Source organism: Nerophis ophidion, linkage group LG21, assembly GCF_033978795.1.
Source record: "Nerophis ophidion isolate RoL-2023_Sa linkage group LG21, RoL_Noph_v1.0, whole genome shotgun sequence".
NCBI classification, from domain to species: domain Eukaryota; kingdom Metazoa; phylum Chordata; class Actinopteri; order Syngnathiformes; family Syngnathidae; genus Nerophis; species Nerophis ophidion.
The window spans coordinates 3,536,175-3,558,556 of record NC_084631.1 but is presented as its reverse complement, the minus strand read 5'-3'; the positions used below and the strand labels follow the sequence as shown (position 1 = coordinate 3,558,556).

Sequence of the window (22,382 nt, the reverse complement as noted above, 5' to 3'; positions counted from 1 at the left end):
ACTTTCTCAGTTTTTTTTGTGTGTGCCAACTTTTTTGAAACATGTTGGAGGCATCAAATTCCAAATGAGGTAATATTTGCAAAAAATTACATTTTCCAATTTGAACATTAAGTATCTTGTCTTTGCAGTCTATTCAATTAAATATAAGTTGACAAATATTTGCAAATCATTGTATTCTGTTTTTATTTAGGAATGACACAATGTGCCAACTTCACTGGTTTTGGGTTTTGTATAAAAGAGGGACTACAACAAAAGTATTGATCCCGCCACGCTAGTATTGATCCGATACCAATATCCACCCACCTTGGTATTGATACTACCATATTTCCTTGAATTGCCGCAGGGCATATAGTATGCGCCTGCTTTGAATTACTGCCGGGTCAAACTCGTTTCGCAAAATAATTAACGCATGCTTAGTATTACCGCCGGGTCAAACTCGTCACGTCACGAGTGACACTTCCCCTGTCATCATTTTCAAAATGGAGGAGGCTGATTTCAATACCGGTAATTTGAAATTGCATAAAGGGAAGAACATTAAGAGCTATTCAGTAGGATTTAAAGTCCAAGCTTACATCACACTCAAATTTTTACTGCATGCCTTTGGTAAGTGCCGGAGTGAGAAGAGGTTTTTCAAAATAATAAGCGCATGCTTACTTTTACCGCATGCCTTTGGTAAGCGCAGGAGTGAGAAGAGGTTTTAAATTAATTAGCGCCCCGGCGGCAATTCAAGGAAATACGGTACCTATATTTAGATCAATAACAGCACTTCTTTAGATTACATTTGTTCACACCGTGCGAGTGCTTCCTCACCTTTGGTTCGCTGATATTTTCCACCCTGGGCTCCCCCTACACAAAAAGATGTTAGGAATCATGACAGACAGTAATGGACATCCTCTCCAACAAGAAGCCAAGAACCTAAAAACTGGATTGTGACTTACGACTTTGAGCGGGTGCAGAGACCCCACATAGGGCTGCTCCACGCCCCACGCTTCAGGATTGGAATACCCCCCGACCTCCAGGACGCGCGGCACCCCCTCAAAGAAGGGCTTGGCAAACACAAGCCATCTGCGTGAAATCAGATCAACTGAGATAATAATCTTTCATGTGTGAAAAGTGCCTCGTTATTATTACTCACAGTCCGGCTTTTATGATGATGGAGTTGGCCTTGATGGGGAAACCAAAAATTCTCGCATCTTCGGACGTATCTCGGAAGATCACCTTCTTGCCTTCTGCGTTCTCGTCTGGGAAGAGGCTGATTTCCGGCACGCTGTAGTCCTGCATGGGACGGGAGTTTGCAGTAATCAGCACAACTTAAGCATTAGTGACCTCTGTTGACAACATGACACAAATGTTTGATAAATAATTTGTAGCTCCTTTCGATACACATATATATATATACATATATATATACATATACATATATGTACATATATATACACACACACACACACATATATATATATACACATACATATATATATATATATACATATGTATATTTACATATATATATACATATATATATATAGATACATACATACATATATATATATACATACATATATATACATACATATATATGTATACATACACACACATATATATACATATACATATATACACATATATATATACATATATGTACATATATACACACACACATATATATATATATACATACATATATATATATACATATACATAATATATACATATATGTACATATATATACACATATGTATATATATACATATACATGTATATATATACATATTTATGTATATATAGACATATACATACATATATATGTATATATATACATACATATATATATATACATACATACATACATATATATGTATATATATACATACATATATATATACATAAATATGTATATATATACATGTATATGTATATATATACATATATACATACATATATATATATACATATATACACATATCTATATATATATATATACATATATGTACATATATACACACACACACACACATATATATATATACATACATATATATATATATACATAATATATACATATATGTACATATATATATACACACATATACATATATATACACATATGTATATATATACATATACATGTATATATATACATATGTATATATAGACATATACATACATATATATGTATATATATACATACATATATATATATACATACATACATACATACATATATATGTATATATATACATACATATATATATACATAAATATGTATATATATACATGTATATGTATATATATATACATATATATACATACATATATATATATACATATATATAAATACATACATACATACATATATGTTTTCATGTTTTCTTTTTATTTCATGCTTGATATAAGAAATTCTTACTTTGAAAAAGTAGTTTTATACTTGTGTCGATAACACAGTTTTGCAACACTGGATGTTCTAGTTTCAAGCAGGTTTTACTCAATAAAGGTCATAAAACCTCAGCAACAAGCTGTAATATCTTACTCAATCGGTAAAATCATATCATAATCATAAATAATCAAGTAGTTGATGAGTACACAAATCACTATTTACAGAATTCAATACATCTAAGAGGCCCCTGCATGCAGTGGAGTAGGCTGCAGTTTAAAACTTCACCACTAGGTGTCACTGCATACCAAGGTAAGGTCCTCTGTTGTCTTTGTAGGTTTAAATGACCATCATTAGAAAAAACACTTTTGAATGAAAGTTAAACAATTGAGTTTGTTCAGAGTGTATCTTATTAAATTAACACAAAAATACTTCAATATTGTACAAAAATCATATGTGGATCAGAGGGGAGCATTTCACCGCAATAAGTTGACAATTTACTGCCATCAAATTAAAAAGATATACAAAGTAACAGCATAAAACAGAGTTGCAACTAGGGGTTGTACCGATACTAAAATGTATTTCGATACATTTTGATACTTTTCTAAATAAAGTGCACCACAAAAAATGGCATTATTGTCTTTAATTTAACAAAAAAATCTTATTGCAAGTTTGTCCTTAAATAAACTAGTGAACACACGAGACAACTTGTCTTTTATTACTCAGTAAGCAAACAAAGGCTACTAATTTAGCTGCTGACATGTGCAGAAACATTTTGTGTCATTTATACACCCATTATTATGTCAACATTATTAAGGACAAGTGGTAGAAAATTAATTATAATTCTACTTGTTTATTTACTGTTCATTTCTGCTTACTTTCTCTTTTAACATGTTCTATCTACACTTCTGTTAAAATGTAATAATCACTTATTCTTCTGTTGTTTGATACTTTACATTAGTTTTGGATGATACCACAAATTTAGGTATCGATCCTATACCAAGTAGTTACAGGATCATACATTTGTCATATTCAAAGTCCTCAAGTGTCCAGGGACGTATTTCCTGAAATTATAAACATAATATACACTTAAATACACTTAATATACACTTTTTTAGAGGCAGTATAGTACCGAATATGATTCAGTAGTATCACGGTACTAGACAAGTACCGATATACATACATATATATATATATACATATATATATATACATACACATATATATATATATATATATATATACATATATATATACATATATATATATACATATATATATATGGATGGATGGATGGATATATACATATATATATATACATATATATATATATATACATATATATATATACATATACATACATACATACATATATATATATATATATATATATATATATATATATATATATATATAAAGACTGAGAAAGTTGAGGAATGCTCATCAAACGCTTATTTGGAACATCTCACAGGTGAACCAATTGAATAGACTGCAAATACAAGTTATTTAATGTTGGAACTGAGAAACCTCTTTTTTTTTTTGCAATTAATCATTAACCTAGAATTTAATGGCATTAACACATTGCAAAAAAGCAATTTTACCACCGTGTTACATGGCCTTTCCTTTTAACAACACTCTGTAACGTTTGGGAACTGAAGAGACCAATTTTCGAAGCTTATTTCCCATTCTTGCTTGATGTACAGCTTAATATAAATGTAACACACACACACACACACACATATATATATATATATATATATATATATATATATATATATATATATATATATATATATATATATATATATATATATATATAGCTAAATATAAATGTAACACACACAAAACAGCCCCAAAGCATGATGTTTCCACCCCCATGCTTCACAGTAGGTATGGTGTTCTTGGGATGCAACTCAGTATTCTTCTTCCTCCAATCACAACGAATTGAGTTTATACCAAAAAGTTCTATGTTGGTTTCATCTGACCACATGACATTCTCCCAATCCTCTGCTGTATCATCCATGTATCCATTTTGGTATAAACTCAACTCGTCGTGTTTGGAGGAAGAAGAATACTGAGTTGCATCCCAAGAACACCAGACCTACTGTGAAGCATGGGGGTGGAAACATCATGCTTTGGGGCTGTTTTTCTGCTAAGGGGACAGGACGATTGATCCGTGTTAAGGAAAGAATGAATGGGGCCATGTATCGTGAGATTTGGAGCCAAAACCTCCTTCCATCAGTGAGAGCTTTGAATACTTATTTTCCACCATAATTTACAAATAAATTCTTTAAAATTCCTACAATGTGATTTTTTTTTTCACATTCTGCCTCTCACAGTTGAAGTGTACCTATGATGAAAATGACAGACCTCTGTCATCCTTTGAAGTGGGAGAACTTGCACAATCGCTGGCTGACTAAATACTTTTTTTGCCGCACTGTATATTGATTTTTTTTATCGAGACCTGGATTTATGAGTTCCGAAAAAAATAAAGAAAGGGTTTTAAATGCTCACAAATAGAGTAAATGTTTAAAAAAAAAACAAATTATGTATTTCTGAATCTTCAGGGTCTGTGGGATAATTTAGTCCAGTTTGAAAAATCCAGGTGATAACATGGTTATTGAACAGTATCAGACTGATACCGCCCATTATTTGAACCTTCAGTTAACTGTGGACTGAACTAATAATCATTACCATACCTGGACAGGTGGGGAAAAAACAACAACTCACCCTCACAGCTCTTCGAACGGACCCAATGATGAACTTCTTGGCCGGCTTGGCTTCCGTCTGCTCCTCACTGCTCTCCTCCTTCTGCTCCCCGTTCTGCTGCTTCTCTCCATTCACCTGCTGCTCCTCCTCGGGGGGCTTGAAGGGGCAGGTGATCTCTATGTCCCCCTCGTCCAGGGCGATCTTCTCCCCTTTAAAGTTACGCTTCTCGTACAACACCCAGCTGCACGGGAGAAGAGACCCGATCAGGCTCGTAGACGAGGTTTATAATAGACTTTTTCGGCTGGAATTTGAAGGTAAAAGTTGTTGGCTTTAAATCAGGGCTGTCAAACTCAAATACAGAGTGGGCCGAACATTTTAAAGTGAACAAAGAAGCGGGCCAAGGTTGAAAAAATGAACCTTTTAATAGGAACCCGAACAAGTTTTGCATTGAATATTGAACAAGCAGGGGCGCTAATTATTTTAAAACCTCTTCTCACTTCGGCGCTTACCAAAGGCATGCGGTAAATTTAAGCCTGCGCTTATGAATTTGAGTGTGATGTAAGGATACCATCATGAAAAGCACATTTAATAATAAAAAAACTTTATTATGGTCTCACCTTTACTTATAAATGAAGCCCATGCGCAGCTCCTTCTGATCAAAAGCATCGATAACTTGTTTATAGAAGTCTTCCTTATCTTTCTTCAGTTTTAAAAGTCTCTGTCTCGATGGAGATCTTCCTTTATTACCTCCTGCTTCCATTGAAAGTCCAGTTTAGAAAACTGTTTTATTTTAGATATGTAATCCTCCATGTTAAAAGTGCAAGCGAGAGGAAAAAATACAATGATCGCTGCTCACTCTTACTGCTTGTTGTCACTTCTTCTGCAGCCTAGTTGTCGCAAGAAGGATCACTAGCGCCCTCTACCACCAGGAGGCGGGAGTCATTTAATGGCTCATATTTGACACACGCAGCTACGGTATATTAATAAAACATAGCTGTTCTTTTTAGCATATTCAATAGATTGTGAAGTGTGAAGTGAAGTGAATTATATTTATATAGCGCTTTTTTCTAGTGACTCAAAGCGCTTTACATTGTGAAACCCAATATCTAAGTTCCATTTAAACCAGTGTGGGTGGCACTGGGAGCAGGTGGGTAAAGTGTCTTGCCCAAGGACACAACGGCAGTGACTAGGATGGCGGAAGCGGGAATCGAACCAGCAACCCTCCGGTTGCTGGCACGGCCACTCTACCAACCGAGCTAAACCGCCCTGATTTAAGATTGGATCTTAAATCCTACTGAATAGATCTTAATCTTCTTCCCTTTATGCAATTTCAAATGATTGAAATCAGCTTCCTCCATTTTGAAAATGATGACAGGTGAAGTGTCACTCGTGACGTGACGAGTTTGACCCGGTGGAAATTCTAGACACATGCTAATTATTTGGCGAAACCAGTTTAACCCGGCAGTAATTCTAGGCAGGCGCATACAGCAATTCAAGGAAATAAGGTATATAACTTTATAGTGACATGCAAAATCGAGTTCCAAATAATAATAATAATTGAAAAATATCATTGGCATATCAAGTAAAATTTAAATAAAAATGTAATGCCACTTTTCTATTTGCAGCCTTCTGAGGTAAATATCAAAATAAACTTTTTTCCACAGGCTAATAATACATTTGTAAATAAAATAAGGATGAATGAATCAAACATTCAAGCCTTGAAGTAGCAAGCAAACGTGCATGAATTGCTCTCTATTTTTTTTCTCTCTCTCTATTCTTTGCTCTATATCAGGGGTCACCAACCTTTTTAAAACCAAGAGCTACTTCTTGGGTACTGATTAATGCCAAGGGCTACCAGTTTGATACACACTTAAATAAATTGCCAGAAATAGCCAATTTGCTCAATTTACCTTTAATAAATAAATCTATATATATAAAAAAAAATTCTGTCTGTCCTTCCAATTTTTTTTCCTTTTACGGACGGTTTTTTGTAGAGAATAAATGATGAAAAAAACACTTAATTGATCGGGTTAAAAAAGGAGAAAACATGAAAAAAAAAATTTTTTTTATTTTGAAACATAGTTTATCTTCAATTTCGACTCTTTAAAATTCAAAATTCAACCCCCCAAAAAAGAGAAAAACTAGCTAATTGGAATATTTTGGAAAAAATTAAAACAATTATTTATGCAACATCATTAGTAATTTTTCCTGATTAAGATTAATTTTAGAATTTTGATGACATGTTTTAAATAGGTTAAAATCCATTCTGCACTTTTTTTAGAATATATAACAAATTGGACCAAGCTATATTTCTAACAAAGACAAATCATTATTTTTTTCTAGATTTTCCAGAACTAAATTTTTTAAAGAAATTCAAAAGAATTTGAAATACGATTTAAATTTGATTTTACAGATTTTCTAGATTAGCCAGAATATTTTTTTTTTTAACTTTAATCATAAATTTTAAGAAATATTTCACAAATATTTTTTGTCGAAAAAACAGAAGCTAAATTGAAGAATTAAATTAAAATGTATTTATTATTCTTTACAATAAACCTTTTTTTTTTTTTACTTGAACATTGATTTAAATTGTCAGGAAAGAAGAGGAAGAAATTTAAACGGTAAAAAAGTACATGTTTAAAAATCCTAAAATCATCTTTAAGGTTGTATTTTTTTCTCTAAAAGTGTCTTTCTGAAAGTTATAAGCAGCAAAGTGTAAAAATAAATGACTTTATTTAAACAAGTGAAAACCAAGTCTTTAAAATATTTTCTTGGATTTTCAAATTCTATTTGAGTTTTGTCTCTCTTAGAATTAAAAATGTCGAGCAAAGCGAGACCAGCTTGCTAGTAAATAAATAAAATTTAAAAAAATAGAGGCAGCTCACTGGTAAGTGCTGCTATTTGAGCTATTTTTAGAACAGGCCAGCGGGCGACTCATCTGGTCCTTACGGGCTACCTGGTGCCCGCGGGCACCGCGTTGGTGACCCCTACTCTATATTTATATAGCGCTTTTTCTCTAGTGACTCAAAGCGCTTTACATAGTGAAACCCAATATCTAAGTTCCATTTAAACCAGTGTGGGTGGCACTGGGAGTAGGTGGGTAAAGTGTCTTGCCCAAGGACACAACGGCAGTGACTAGGATGGCGGAAGCGGGGATCGAACCTGGAACCCTCAAGTTGCTGGCATGGACACTCTACCAACCGAGCTATACCGCTCCATAATAAAACGTTAATTATTGCTCAGTTTGCTACACTGATTTGCTTTAAGACTGAATATGGAACAAGCGTCGCTTATATAACTTAATAATGCAAAATCCAATTTCACTAAACAAACGAAAAAACATCAATGGTATATGAAATAACATTTAAATAAAAAAAATGGAATGCCTCTTTTCTATTTGCAGCCTTCTGAGGTAAATATCAACATTAACTTTTTCCACAGGCTGATAAATTTAAAAATAAAATAATGATGGTGGTAGCAGTGGGTGTATATTGTAGCGTCCCGGAAGAGTTAGTGCTGCAAGGGATTCTGGATACTTGTTCTGTTGTGTTACGGTGAGGATGTTCTCCCGAAATGTGAAGTGAATTATATTTATATAGCGCTTTTTCTCAAGTGACTCAAAGCGCTTTACATAGTGACACCCAATATCTAAGTTCCATTTAAACCAGTGTGGGTGGCACTGGGAGCAGGTGGGTAAAGTGTCTTGCCCAAGGACACAACGGCAGTAACTAGGATGGCACAATCGGGAATTGGACCTGCAACCCTCAAGTTGCTGGCACGGCCACTCTACCAACCGAGCTATGCCGCCCTATGTGTTTGTCATTCTTGTTTGGTGTGGGTTCACAGTGTGGCGCATATTTGTAACAGTGTTAAAGTTGTTTATACGGCCACCCTCAGTGTGACCAGTATGGCTGTTGACCAAGTATGCCTTGCATTCCGTTATGTGTGATTTTTATTCAGTTTGTATGGAGGAATAGCGGACGTGACGACAGGTTGTAGAGAAGGCGAAAGGCAGTGCCTTCAAGGCACGCCCCCAATTTTGTTGTGTAGGTGGAAATCGGGAGAAATTTGGGAGAATGGTTGCCCCGGGAGATTTTAGGGAGGGGCACTGAAAATCGGGAGGGTTGGCAAGTATGAGTATTAGCGGTGAATGCGGTGTGTAATACCGGTAGGCCAGCTCTAAGGTTAATTTGATATTACCTCAAGGGCCAAATGAAATTATACGGAAGGCCAAATTTGGCCCGCGGGCCAGAGTTTGACACCAATGCAGTCCGATACCCCATACTTATACTTATGTACCGGACTGTCTTATTGTGGCGGTCCACTCCCTGTATGATCAGTGTCAGAGCTTGGTCCGCATTGCCGGCAGTAAGTCGAACACATTTCCAGTGAGGGTTGGACTCCGCCAAGGCTGTCCTTTGTCACCGATTCTGTTCATAACTTTTATGGACAGAATTTCTAGGCGCAGTCAAGGCGTTGAGGGGTTCCGGTTTGGTGACCGCAGGATTAGGTCTCTGATTTTTGCAGATGATGTGGTCCTGATGGCTTCATCTGGCCGGGATCTTCAGCTCTCACTGGATCGGTTCGCAGCCGAGTGTGAAGCGACCGGAATGAGAATCAGCACCTCCAAGTCAGAGTCCATGGTTCTCGCCCGGAAAAGGGTGGAGTGCCATCTCCGGGTTGGGGAGGAGACCCTGCCCCAAGTGGAGGAGTTCAAGTACCTAGGAGTCTTGTTCACGAGTGAGGGAAGAGTGGATCGTGAGATCGACAGGCGGATCGGTGCGGCGTCTTCAGTAATGCGGACGTTGTACCGATCCGTTGTGGTGAAGAAGGAGCTGAGCCGGAAGGCAAAGCTCTCAATTTACCGGTCGATCTACGTTCCCATCCTCACCTATGGTCATGAGCTTTGGGTCATGACCGAAAGGATAAGATCACGGGTACAAGCGGCCCAAATGAGTTTGGGTCTCTCCCTTAGAGATAGGGTGAGAAGCTCTGCCATCCAGGAGGAACTCAAAGTAAAGCCGCTGCTCCTCCACATGGAGAGGAGCCAGATGAGGTGGTTCGGGCATCTGGTCAGAATGCCACCCGAACGCCTCCCTAGGGAGGTGTTTAGGGCACGTCCAACCGGTAGGAAGACCCAGGACACGTTGGGAAGACTATGTCTCCCGGCTGGCCTGGGAACGCCTCGGGATCCCCCGGGAAGAGCTAGACGAAGTGGCTGGGGAGAGGGAAGTCTGGGTTTCCCTGCTTAGGTTGTTGCCCCCGCGACCCGACCTCGGATAAGCGGAAGAAGATGGATGGATGGATGGATGGATGATACCCCATACTCTCTGAGCACTCCCCACAGGACTTCCCGAGGGACACGGTCCAATGCCTTCTCCAAGTCCACAAAGCACAGATATGCAAATTTGAATCAAAACATATTTTGGAAATTCTCGTCAACCTATAGTTAGTCCTGAAAGTAAGCCTGACTTAGAGAAACAGGTCTTTTTTGTTGTTGTTGTTGTATGCATTCTTTGGCAGCACTCACCCTCCTCTGAGCACCCTGATGGAGATGGTCTCCTGCAGGTCCCATGACGTGGCGTCGACCACATCGCTGTGCAGCTCGATCCTCTGGCCACAGAAGCCCGGCCGGTCAAAAATATACAACTAAACAGGTGGTGCACGGAAAGAAGAATGACTATTTTGCAGAACCGGATCACAAAATGTACAAACAGGTCGGATAATACAGGATAGCTGCAGGATGTCTCGATACCGGTACCAAAATGTATTTCGATACTTAATTAAAAGGGACCACAAAAAATGTCATTGTTGGCTTTATTTTAACAAAAAATCTTAGGGGTACATTAAACATATGTTTATTATTACAATTTGTGCCTAAATAAAATAGTGAACATACAAGACAACTTGTCTTTTATTAGTAAGTAAACAAACAAAGGCTCCTAATTAGTCTGCTGACATATGCAGTAACATATTGTGTCATTTTCCATTCTATTATTTTGTCAACATTATAAAGGACAAGCTGTAAAAATGGATTATTAATCTACTTGTTCATTTACTGTTAATATCTGCTTATTTTCTCGTTCAACATGTTTAATCTACACTTCTGTTCAAATGTAATAATCACTTATTCTTCTGTTGTTTGGATACTTTACATTAGCTTTAGAGCAGGGGTGTCAAACTCAAATCTAGAGTGGGCCAGAATTCTAAACTGAACAAAGCCGCGGGCCAAAGTTGAACAAATTAACATTTTAATAGGGACCCAAACAAGTTTTGCATTGAATATTGAACAAGCAAGGCTTATGTAACTTTATAGTGACATGCAAAATCGACTTTTGTTGGTAGTGTCCCGGAAGAGTTAGCGCTGCAAGGGGTTCTGGGTATTTCTTTTGTTGTGTTTATGTTGTGTTACAGTGCGGATGTTCTCCCGAAATGTGTTTGTCATTCTTGTTTGGTGTGGGTTAACAGTGTGGTGTAACAGTGTTAAAGTTGTTTATACAGCCACCCTCAGTGTGACCTGTATGGCTGTTGACCAAGTATGCTTTGCATTCACTTTTGTGTGTGTGTCTAGTAGCCGCATATATTACATGACTGGGCGCGCACGCTGTTTGTATGGAGGAAAAGCGAACGTGACCACAGGTTGTAGACCAGGGGTAGGGAACCTATGGCTCTAGAGCCAGATGTGGCTCTTTTGATGACTGCGTCTGGCTCTCAGATAAATCTTAGCTGACATTGCTTAACACGATAAGTAATGAATAATTCCGCTGGTAATCACAGTGTCAAAAATAACGTTCAAAATATAAAACATTCTCATGCGTTTTCATCCAGCCATCCGGTTTCTACCGCACCTGTTCAAGAAGTCGCATTCATGGTAAAAAGTGTTTTATTTATTTGTTGGTTAGCCTCAGATGAACAATGTTGTTAAAAAGAATAAGAGACTTATTATACTCTAAAACTGTTGGTCTTTCTTAAAAATGCACGCATATAGTTGTATTCAGTGTTAATAAAAAATAAAAAATTATATGGCTCTCACGGAAATACTTTTAAAAATATTTGGCTTGTCTGGCTCTCTCAGCCAAAAAGGTTCCCGACCCCTGTTGTAAAGGATGTTAAAAGCAGTACCTTTAAAGGCACGCTCCCAATATTGTTGTCAGGGTGGAAATTCGGGAGAATGCTTGCCCCGGGAGACTTTCTTTATTGCAAAACAAACAAGAATCAAACCTGCAAAAGAGATGTCCTTCCTTGGTGGTGAGTGGAACCCGCACGACAACAGCGAGCTACTGTCACAGATATTTAAAGAGAAACTACATCTTGTAAGATGATGAAATGCCGGCCGTTTCCACTCGAATCAACAAAATACGAGGGGCTATACGGCGTCGAATGGGTGCTACAAATTGTGAGTTCAAATATTTTCTTTATTTTTTTCACGTTTAATGTTTTTTTTCCGCAATTTTAGCAGTAGCACATAAGGTATGTTTTAATTGCTGATGCATATATTGATTTTTAAATGCGCCAGAAAATAACACTTTCTGCACACTGTTGATGTGTTTTAATGCCCAGTAGTGCGTAAATGTGTTCCTGTATAGCAGGGGTCTAAGACATGCGGCCTGCGGGCTGTTATTTTGCGGCCCCCACCTTAATATGAAAGTTTAATGTTAGTGTGGCCCGCCAGTTTTAAATAAATGGCGCTTGACAGCGTTGTGTGCGGAGCTGAAGAAATCTAACCAATCACGGTGTGGTATGTGGCTCTCGAGGGCCGAACATTGACGTCACCTGCGTGATGCAAGCAGAAAAACGTTTTGCCAACCCCCCCTGACGATTTTTGTTATTTGGGTCCAAAATGGCTCTTTCAGCATTCTGGGTTGCCTACCCATGCATTAGTGGAAAAGCGTCAAATAAGTGAAAGCGACAGAAATGTTGCCATAGAGACGAGGGTGTTCTTACGCGCTTGGCTGCAGTCACACCGCGACACCTGTCCATCGGTAATAACAGTCCCCGATAACCTGGACCAATTCAAACCGTTATTTGTTTTTTTTTTATTGTTTAATTTGCGTTGCCACACACTACTTAATTCTCATTGTTTTCATTAATATTTTGATTTTATTTTGTGTTGTGTCGCACACCTGTACATACTTGCCAACCCTCCCGGATTTTCCGGGAGCCTCCCGAAATTCAGCGCCTCTCCTGAAAATCTCCCGGAAAAAAATTTTCTCCCGGAAATCTCCCGAAATTCACGCCCCTTCCAGCCGGCGAACGAGCAGCGGGGCAGGCCATGCTGGAGCCCGGCCCAAGATGGCGGCAAGGAGGCGGGGAATGCGAGCGAGCGGCGAGGCGGGGCGTGCCGGGAACGACGCCACAATCGAATTCAGGTTCGTGGATTGCACACCGGGACACAATTAATGTATCTCCTAACAATGTATAACAAGGGAGAAGGAGGAGAGAACGAGGCAAAAGGAGGTGGAGAACACGCAGTGCCTGAAGAGCAAGAACGACGGAACGACGGAGACGTGGCCGACTAAAGAGCGACACGGAGGAGCGAGCAGCGGGAGCGGCGACGGCGCAAAAGACTTTCTTTATTGCAAAATAAACAAGAATCAAACCTGCAAAAGAGATGTCCTTCCTTGGTGGTGAGTGGAACCCGCACGACAACAGCGAGCTACTGTCACAGATATTTAAAGACAAACTACATCTTGTAAGATGATGAAATGCCGGCCGTTTCCACTCGAATCAACAAAATACGAGGGGCTATACGGCGTCGAATGGGTGCTACAAATTGTGAGTTCAAATATTTTCTTGATTTTTTTCACGTTTATTGTTTTTTTTCCGCAATTTTAATTTGGACAGTACCACATAAGGTATGTTTTAATTGCTGATGCAAATATTGATTTTTAAATGCGCCAGAAAATAACACTTTTTGCACACTGTTGATGTGTTTTAATGCCCAGTAGTGCGTAAATGTGTTCCTGAATAGCAGGGGTCTAAGACATGCGGCCTGCGGGCTGTTATTTTGCGGCCCCCACCTTAATATGAAAGTTTAATGTTAGTGTGGCCCGCCAGTTTTAAATGAATGGTGCTTGACAGCGTTGTGTGCGGAGCTGAAGAAATCTAACCAATCACGGTGTGGTATGTGGCTCTCGAGGGCCGAACATTGACGTCACCTGCGTGATGCAAGCAGAAAAACGTTTTGCCAACCCCCCTGACGATTTTTGTTATTTGGGTCCAAAATGGCTCTTTCAGCATTCTGGGTTGCCTACCCATGCATTAGTGGAAAAGCGTCAAATGAGTGAAAGCGACAGAAATGTTGCCATGGAGACGAGGGTGTTCTTCCGTGCCTGGCTGCAGTCACACCGCGACACCTGTCCGTCGGTAATAACAGTCCCTGATAACATGGACCAATTCAAACCGTTATTTGTTTTTTTTTATTGTTTAATTTGCATTGCCACACATGACTTAATTCTCATTTTTTTCATTAATATTTAGATTTTATTTTGTGTTGTGTCGCACACCTGTACATACTTGCCAACCCTCCCCGATTTTCCGGGAGCCTCCCGAAATTCAGCGTCTCTCCTGAAAACCTCCCGGAAAAACTTTTTCTCCCGGAAATCTCCCGAAATTCACGCCCCTTCCAGCCGGCGAACGAGCAGCGGGGCAGGGCATGCTGGAGCCCGGCCCAAGATGGCGGCAAGGAGGCGGGGAATGCGAGCGAGCGGCGAGGCGGGGCGTGCCGGGAACGACGCCACAATCGAATTCAGGTTCGTGGATTGCACACCGGGACACAATTAATGTATCTCCTAACAATGTATAACAAGGGAGAAGGAGGAGAGAACGAGGCAAAAGGAGGTGGAGAACACGCAGTGCCTGAAGAGCAAGAACGACGGAACGACGGAGACGTGGCCGACTAAAGAGCGACACGGAGGAGCGAGCAGCGGGAGCGGCGACGGCGCAAAAGACTTTCTTTATTGCAAAATAAACAAGAATCAAACCTGCAAAAGAGATGTCCTTCCTTGGTGGTGAGTGGAACCCGCACGACAACAGCGAGCTACTGTCACAGATATTTAAAGAGAAACTACATCTTGTAAGATGATGAAATGCCGGCCGTTTCCACTCAAATCAACAAAATACGAGGGCCTATACGGCGTCGAATGGGTGCTACAAATTGTGAGTTCAAATATTTTCTTGATTTTTTTCACGTTTAATGTTTTTTTTCCGCAATTTTAATTTGGACAGTACCACATAAGGTATGTTTTAATTGCTGATGCAAATATTGATTTTTAAATGCGCCAGAAAATAACACTTTTTGCACACTGTTGATGTGTTTCAATGCCCAGTAGTGCGTAAATGTGTTCCTGAATAGCAGGGGTCTAAGACATGCGGCCTGCGGGCTGTTATTTTGCGGCCCCCACCTTAATATGAAAGTTTAATGTTAGTGTGGCCCGCCAGTTTTTAAAAAAATGGTGCTTGACAGCGTTGTGTGCGGAGCTGAAGAAATCTACCAATCACAGTGTGGTATGTGGCTCTCGAGGGCCGAAATTTGACGTCACCTGCGTGATGCAAGCAGAAAAACGTTTTGCCAACCCCCCCTGACGATTTTTGTTATTTGGGTCCAAAATGTCTCTTTTAGCATTCTGGTTGCCTACCCATGCATTAGTGGAAAAGCGGCAAATGAGTGAAAGCGACAGAAATGTTGAATGCGGTGATACAGCGGCACTGGGCGGGCCAGCTCTAATGTTGATTTATTATTGCCTCAAGGGCCAAATGAAGAGTTTGACACCCATGTTTTAGACGATACCACAAATGTAGGTATCGAATCGATGCCAAGTAGTAACAGGATCTTACATTGGTCATATTCAAAGTCCTCATGTGTCCAAGGGACGTATTTCCTGACTTTATGAATAAACTATGAATTAAAAAAAAGAAAGAAAATATTGATGTGATCATAGTAGTACCGACTTGATACGCTCTTATACTTGGTATCATTACAGTGGATGTCAGGTGCAGATCCACCCATGGTGTTTGTTTACATTTTGACACCAGTGAGCTACGGTGTGTAGTGAAGCATGTTTAGCTATTCCTCGTCCTGCAGGGATGATACCTGTGATTTAGAAGTAGCTAAAACACTGCTGACGGCAAATGGTTGTTAGCCGCTAGCTAGCTAGCCATGTCTTAAAGCACCTCTTCCTGAGGGTGTTTCAGTGTTATAACGTCACCTTTTATCGTTAGTTTTTAGACCAAATTGCGTCCGTTCTCTCTTTTCTGTCTACACACTGTGTCTGCTTGTAAGTACTCTGTGATTATGCGCTGCCGAACATGCTCCTCTGCTCGTAAAACCAGCAATGTCATGACGTGATGACGACATGCCTGTAAAAAAAAAAAAAAAAAAATGATGGCGAACCGGTACTTTTCAAACAGAGTATAGTACCGTTTTTGATTCATTAGTACCGCTATACCAGGGGTAGGGAACCTGTGGTTCTAGAGCCAGATGTGGCTCTTAATAGCGCTTTTTCTATTGGTATTTGTATTGCTCCAGTTTTAGTATAAAAATGCTCATTGTCATTACTATATTATTTATTTCACTAACTGCTTATTTGCTATCACTTTTACGATCATATTTGTACATATTATGTATGTGCTGGTGTTGTTCTATTGTTGTTGTTCTTTTTATCTCTCGGTCTAGTCCCCCTTTTATCCCCCCTGTCTTCCTTTTTTTCCCTTTCTATCCCCTCCTGCTCCGGCCCGGCTGCACCAAATGATAATATAAATACATTTAATCAAGTCACATTCAAAAAAGACAACAAGAGAAGTATCTTACACTTCTCTTTTGTAAAGTAAATCATCTACATCAACTATATGATTTGCCTAAGAAGCTGGACAGGACAAAAAAAAAAAAAAAAAGTGCTGTACAAATAAAGTGGTTTGGATTGGATTTATAAAAGACAAGTTGTTGTTGCGATCCTTGACTCGGATCTTCAAATATTATTGTTTATTTTTCCATCTTTGTTCTCATTCTCCCTCTGATCCGTTTATTTCCCGTTTAGTCCATCACCATGGTTACTTATTAGTTTCAGCTGTTACTCCCGGTTCCTGCACACCTGTTCACTGCTAATTACCTTCCCTTTATAAGCCAGCCTCTTCTGTTTATTCTTTCCGGGACTCTAATTTGCTCACGTGCAACAAGTAACGTCAGGTATGTTTTTCTCGCTAGCTCATTAGCTAAGCCACTTTGTTGTCATCTTTAGCTCACATGCTAATCATCTTTGTTTTCATTTCTTGTGCCATCGTGCCAAATCTTAGTTCTTTATATTTCCTAGCTTTCACGCTAGCGTCTTTTGTTTCCCTTTTTATTAGCTCCAGTGTTTTTGTTCAGAGCTCACTTTTTGTTAATAAATTTGTTAGATCTAACCTTTGTTGTGTTCTTCGTTTGACGCATCCTCGAGTGAATCGAACCCGGTACCACGATGCCGAACCGGCGTTACAGTTGTCTTGTGAAGTGAAGTGAAGTGAATTGGTTTTATATAGCGCTTTTTCTCGAGTGACTCAAAGCACTTTACATAGTGAAACCCAATATCTAAGTTACATTCAAACCAGTGTGGGTGGCACTGGGAGCAGGTGGGTAAAGTGTCTTGCCCAAGGACACAACGGCAGGGACTAGGACGGCGGGAGTGGGGATCGAACCTGCAACCGAGCAACACCGCCCGTAAGAAGAATGCTCGTAAAACTTCACTGGACTTCCAAGCAGAATCTGCCTAACTTCTACAGGAACTCTTTTTGAAGTATTTTTTACGAACTCTTTCTTCTATCTGTTTTATGGGACCCTTTTCGAACAATTTTATGGAACTTTCTTTGAATTGTTCGGGAACCAAAGGCAACGCTGTTCACGACCCACTTCCCTGAGGAAGCAGCTATGGGAAGGAGGGGGGCGGAGCAAGGTGCAGGATTGTACAGACAGTACAGTGGCCATGTCTCTCCTCAGAATCTGAGTCCAAATTTTATTCTGTCTCTGTTTGATTATTTGCCTTTTTTGTCTTGTTTAATAGATGTCATCAGTGTTGGAACCTGACAAGTTCCTTCTTCACCACGGATCGACACAACGTCCGCATTACTGAAGACGCCGCACCGATCCGCCTGTCCACCTCACGATCCACTCTTCCCTCGCTCGTGAACAAGACTCCGAGGTACTTGAACTCCTCCACTTGGGGCAGGGTCTCCTCCCCAACCCGGAGATGGCACCCCACCCTTTTCCGGGCGAGAACCATGGACTCGGACTTGGAGGTGCTGATTCTCATCCCAGTCGCTTTACACTCGGCTGCGAACTGATCCAGTGAGAGCTGAAGATCCTGGCAGTATGTTCACTATTTCGTTTAAGGACAAACTTACAATAAGAAACATATGTTTAACGTACCCTAAGATTTTTTGCTAAAATAAAGCCAAAATATGCGATTGTTTGTGGTCCCCTTTATTTAAAAAAGTATTGAAAACTACTGAAAAGTATCGAAATAATTTTAGTACCGCTACCAAAATATTGGTATCGGGACAACACTTCCTGAAGCGTGTGTTTGGTCTGAAGACTCACCTTTCCGGGTCGAGGGTTGAGCTTGCCATGTTCCTTTTCTTTGGTGAGCTATGGACAAAACATACACATCTATTAAAAACATATACATCTATTAAAAACATACACATCTATTAAAAACATATACATCTATTAAAAACATATACATCTATTAAAAACATACACATCTATTAAAAACATATACATCTATTAAAAACATACACATCTATTAAAAACATATACATCTATTATAAACATACACATCTATTAAAAACATATACATCTATCAAAAGTCATGTTTTCATCAGATGAATCACAGGGTTGCTATGGACGAATCATTATTCATCCATCTATGTTGATGGTGTTCATTTTGCACCAGCAAAGAGACTCAAAAAAGGGAATATTCATGCACTTATTGTCTTATTATTACTGTGTTAATTAAACATTATTGATTATTTTGTTCAATTAATCATTCATATTATCTTCATGTCATATTATGCTCCTTCCAGTGCTGTTTTTTTAGGTTAAAGTTTGCATCCAATCAGAATTCGGCTTGCTGATGTTGCCAATCAACAATGCAGGCGTTTGTGCACTTTAAGTGAACGGACACATACAGTTGATAGACGATTGCGATAGCCAATCGGATGACGAGTTGTTGTCAGTAAGGCCTTCGAGCTGGCTTCAAGTTGAACGTGACGTTTACCCGTCCTGTGACTGGATGAATTTGAGAACGCATACAGTTGATAGACGGTTGCGATAGCCAATCAGATCACAAATTACCATGACCACCCCCAAACTGTGAACCATCACTGTAGACACTTTTTTAAAACTGTTGCTGTGACCAAATGTCACCTCCATATTTATATTGTTGACTGTGAATCAGAATGTGCATTAATGTTGTTACTCACTGTGCCTTGTGTGTAACATTTTTTATTTTTATTTTATTCTATTTTAGTTTAGCTTAGTACCGTGTGACTTGTTGAAGGGTGGACCAGCAAAGTAAAATGTTCATTGTTCGGCAAACTGTCTGTTTAACTGTGCATGTGACAATAAACAATCTTGAAGTTGACGACAGTAGCCTATCTAGGTAGCCTGATGTTAGCGAGACTGTGATTGGATACTCACTTGTCATTCCAAAGTGAGTATCCAATCACAAGTTGCGTTTTAGCAGGACGCAGGAAGTGTTGACCCACAAAGAAGGAGAACAAAACGTTTAATAGGTGGCAGATATATATATTTGCAAGGGCATTTTCAAGAAGGATATTGTGGAGAGGTGGAGCCCGGCCCAAGATGGCGGCAAGGAGGCGGGGAATGCGAGCGAGCGAGCGGCGCGTGCCGGGAACGACGCCACTATCGAATTCAGGTGCGTGCATCGCACACCGGGAAAAAATTAATGTATCTCCTAACAGTGTATAAAAGGGGAGAAGGAGGAGACAACGAGGCAATAGGAGGTGGAGAACACACAGTTCCTGAAGAGCAAGAACGACGGAGACGTGGCCGACTAAAGAGCGACACGGAGGAGCAAGCAGCGGGAGCGGCGACAGCGCAAAAGACTTTCTTTATTGCAAAATATACAAGAGTCAATCTGCAAAAGAGATGTCCTTCCTTGGTGGTCAGTGGAACCCGCACGAAAGAGAAACTACATCTTATGAGATGATGAAATGCCCGCCGTTTCCACTCGAATCAACAAAATGCGGGGGGCTACACGGCGTCGAATGGGTGCTACAAATTGTGAGATTAAAATATTTTATTTCTTTATTTTTTTCAAGTTTAATGTTTTTTTTCCGCAATTTTAATTTGGACAGTAGCACATAAGGTATGTTTTAATTGCTGATGCAAATATTGATTTTTGAATGCGCCAGAAAATAACACTTTCTGCACACTGTTGATGTGTTTTAATGCCAAGTAGTGCGTAAATGTGTTCCTGAATAGCAGCGGTCTAAGACATGCGGCCTGCGGGCTGTTATTTTGCGGCCCCCACCTTAATATGAAAGTTTCATGTCAGTGCGGCCTGCAAGTTTTAAATGAATGGCGCATGACAGCGTTGTGTGCGGAGCTGAAGAAATCTACCAATCACGGTGTGGTATGTGGCTCTCGAGGGCCGAACATTGACGTCACCTGCGTGATGCAAGCAGAAAAACGTTTTGCCAACCCCCCCTGACGATTTTTGTTATTTGGGTCCAAAATGGCTCTTTCAGCATTCTGGGTTGCCTACCCATGCATTAGTGGAAAAGCATCAAATGAGTGAAAGCGACAGAAATGTTGCCATGGAGACGAGGGTGTTCTTCCGTGCCTGGCTGCAGTCACACCGCGACACCTGTCCGTCGGTAATAACAGTCCCCGATAACATGGACCAATTCAAACCGTTATTTGTTTTTTTTTATTGTTTAATTTGCATTGCCACACATGACTTAATTCTCATTTTTTTCATTAATAGTCAAATTATCCCAAAGCTGTCAGAAATGATTGGAGGATGCAGGAAGAACTGTGGATTACATCGGACTGTCTACCCCGCAGTTTTTGAGGACCAGTCATAGACAATTTTAGAGTGAAAAGCAAACTTTATTTTCACTCGCATACAAATCTTTTTAACTTGGATTGTTTCCCTGGCTTCGAGACTCTCCCGAAGATCACCGCAGGAAGACACAACAAACTCCCTTTTTTTTGTCTCTCACAGACACACACCTGTTGTTGTGAACTTTGGACTAGCGACGGCAAATATATCAAGGCCGCGGAACAGAGACGCAGTATGGGCTTTTACACACACACATCCACAAAAAAAAAATATACGCCACACATACACCCCCCTGCCTCCCAATCCAACGCCCTCGACGCAAATCCCGTAGGGGTGATGAATGGATGGTCAGCGCCTGAGAGCTGCGGCCTACCACCATGACCTTGAACTACCTTCCCTCTGTTGCTAAATATCTCGAGATGTATGTTGTAATATGTATATGTGCTTTGCTATGGAAGTTTTTTCCCACTCCAGACTGGGCCCCCTTCGAACAATTTTATGGAACTTTCTTTGAATTGTTCGGGAACCAAAGGCAACGCTGTTCACGACCCACTTCCCTGAGGAAGCAGCTATGGGAAGGAGTGGGGCAGAGCATGGTGCAGGATTGTACAGACAGTACAATCCTGCATATATATATATATATATATATATATATATATATATATATATATATATATATATATTAGACCCAGGACACGTTGGGAAGACTATGTCTCCCGGCTGGCCTGGGAACGCCTCGGGATCCCCCGGGAAGAGCTAGAAGAAGTGGCTGGAGATAGGGAAGTCTGGGCTTCCCTGCTTAGGCTGCTGCCCCCGCGACCCGACCTCGGATAAGCGGAAGATGATGGATGGATGGATGGATGGATATATATATATATATATATATATATATATATGTCTTGATTGGATTATCCAGAGAATAGTGTTCGATACCGTGGTAGAGCGCAATATGTATGTGTGGGAAAAATCACAAGACTACTTCGTCTCTACAGAACTGTTTCATGAGGGGTTCCCTCAATCATCAGGAGATTTTAATACCATGGTTTATATAGAGCACAGAGTGGGTGGGTACAGGCAGGTGTAGGGTATGGTGATTGGCTCATGTGTTACCTAGGAGGTGTTTCCCTCTGTGGTGGCATGTTGAAATGATTTCACTGCGCTTGTTGAGGGATGACAGGTCTGGATGATATATAATAAACAGTTTCTCTTTGAAGCATAGGTTGCATCTTTTATTACCA

At 39.7% G+C, this 22,382-nt stretch overlaps 1 protein-coding gene across 1 annotated transcript in view; it reads right to left on the bottom strand.

Annotated features, from left to right (window-relative positions):
• Positions 1 to 22,382, bottom strand: part of LOC133539587 (uncharacterized) — a 198,440-nt gene that overhangs the window by 25,466 nt on the left and 150,592 nt on the right. Inside the window, exons 8-13 of the mRNA XM_061881608.1 lie at positions 18,654 to 18,701; positions 10,614 to 10,732; positions 5,105 to 5,324; positions 1,136 to 1,275; positions 939 to 1,065; positions 811 to 846 (exon numbers count right to left, since the gene is read on the bottom strand). Of these exons, the coding sequence (XP_061737592.1) occupies positions 811 to 846; positions 939 to 1,065; positions 1,136 to 1,275; positions 5,105 to 5,324; positions 10,614 to 10,732; positions 18,654 to 18,701 (690 nt within the window). The remainder of the gene's footprint in view (positions 1 to 810; positions 847 to 938; positions 1,066 to 1,135; positions 1,276 to 5,104; positions 5,325 to 10,613; positions 10,733 to 18,653; positions 18,702 to 22,382) is intronic.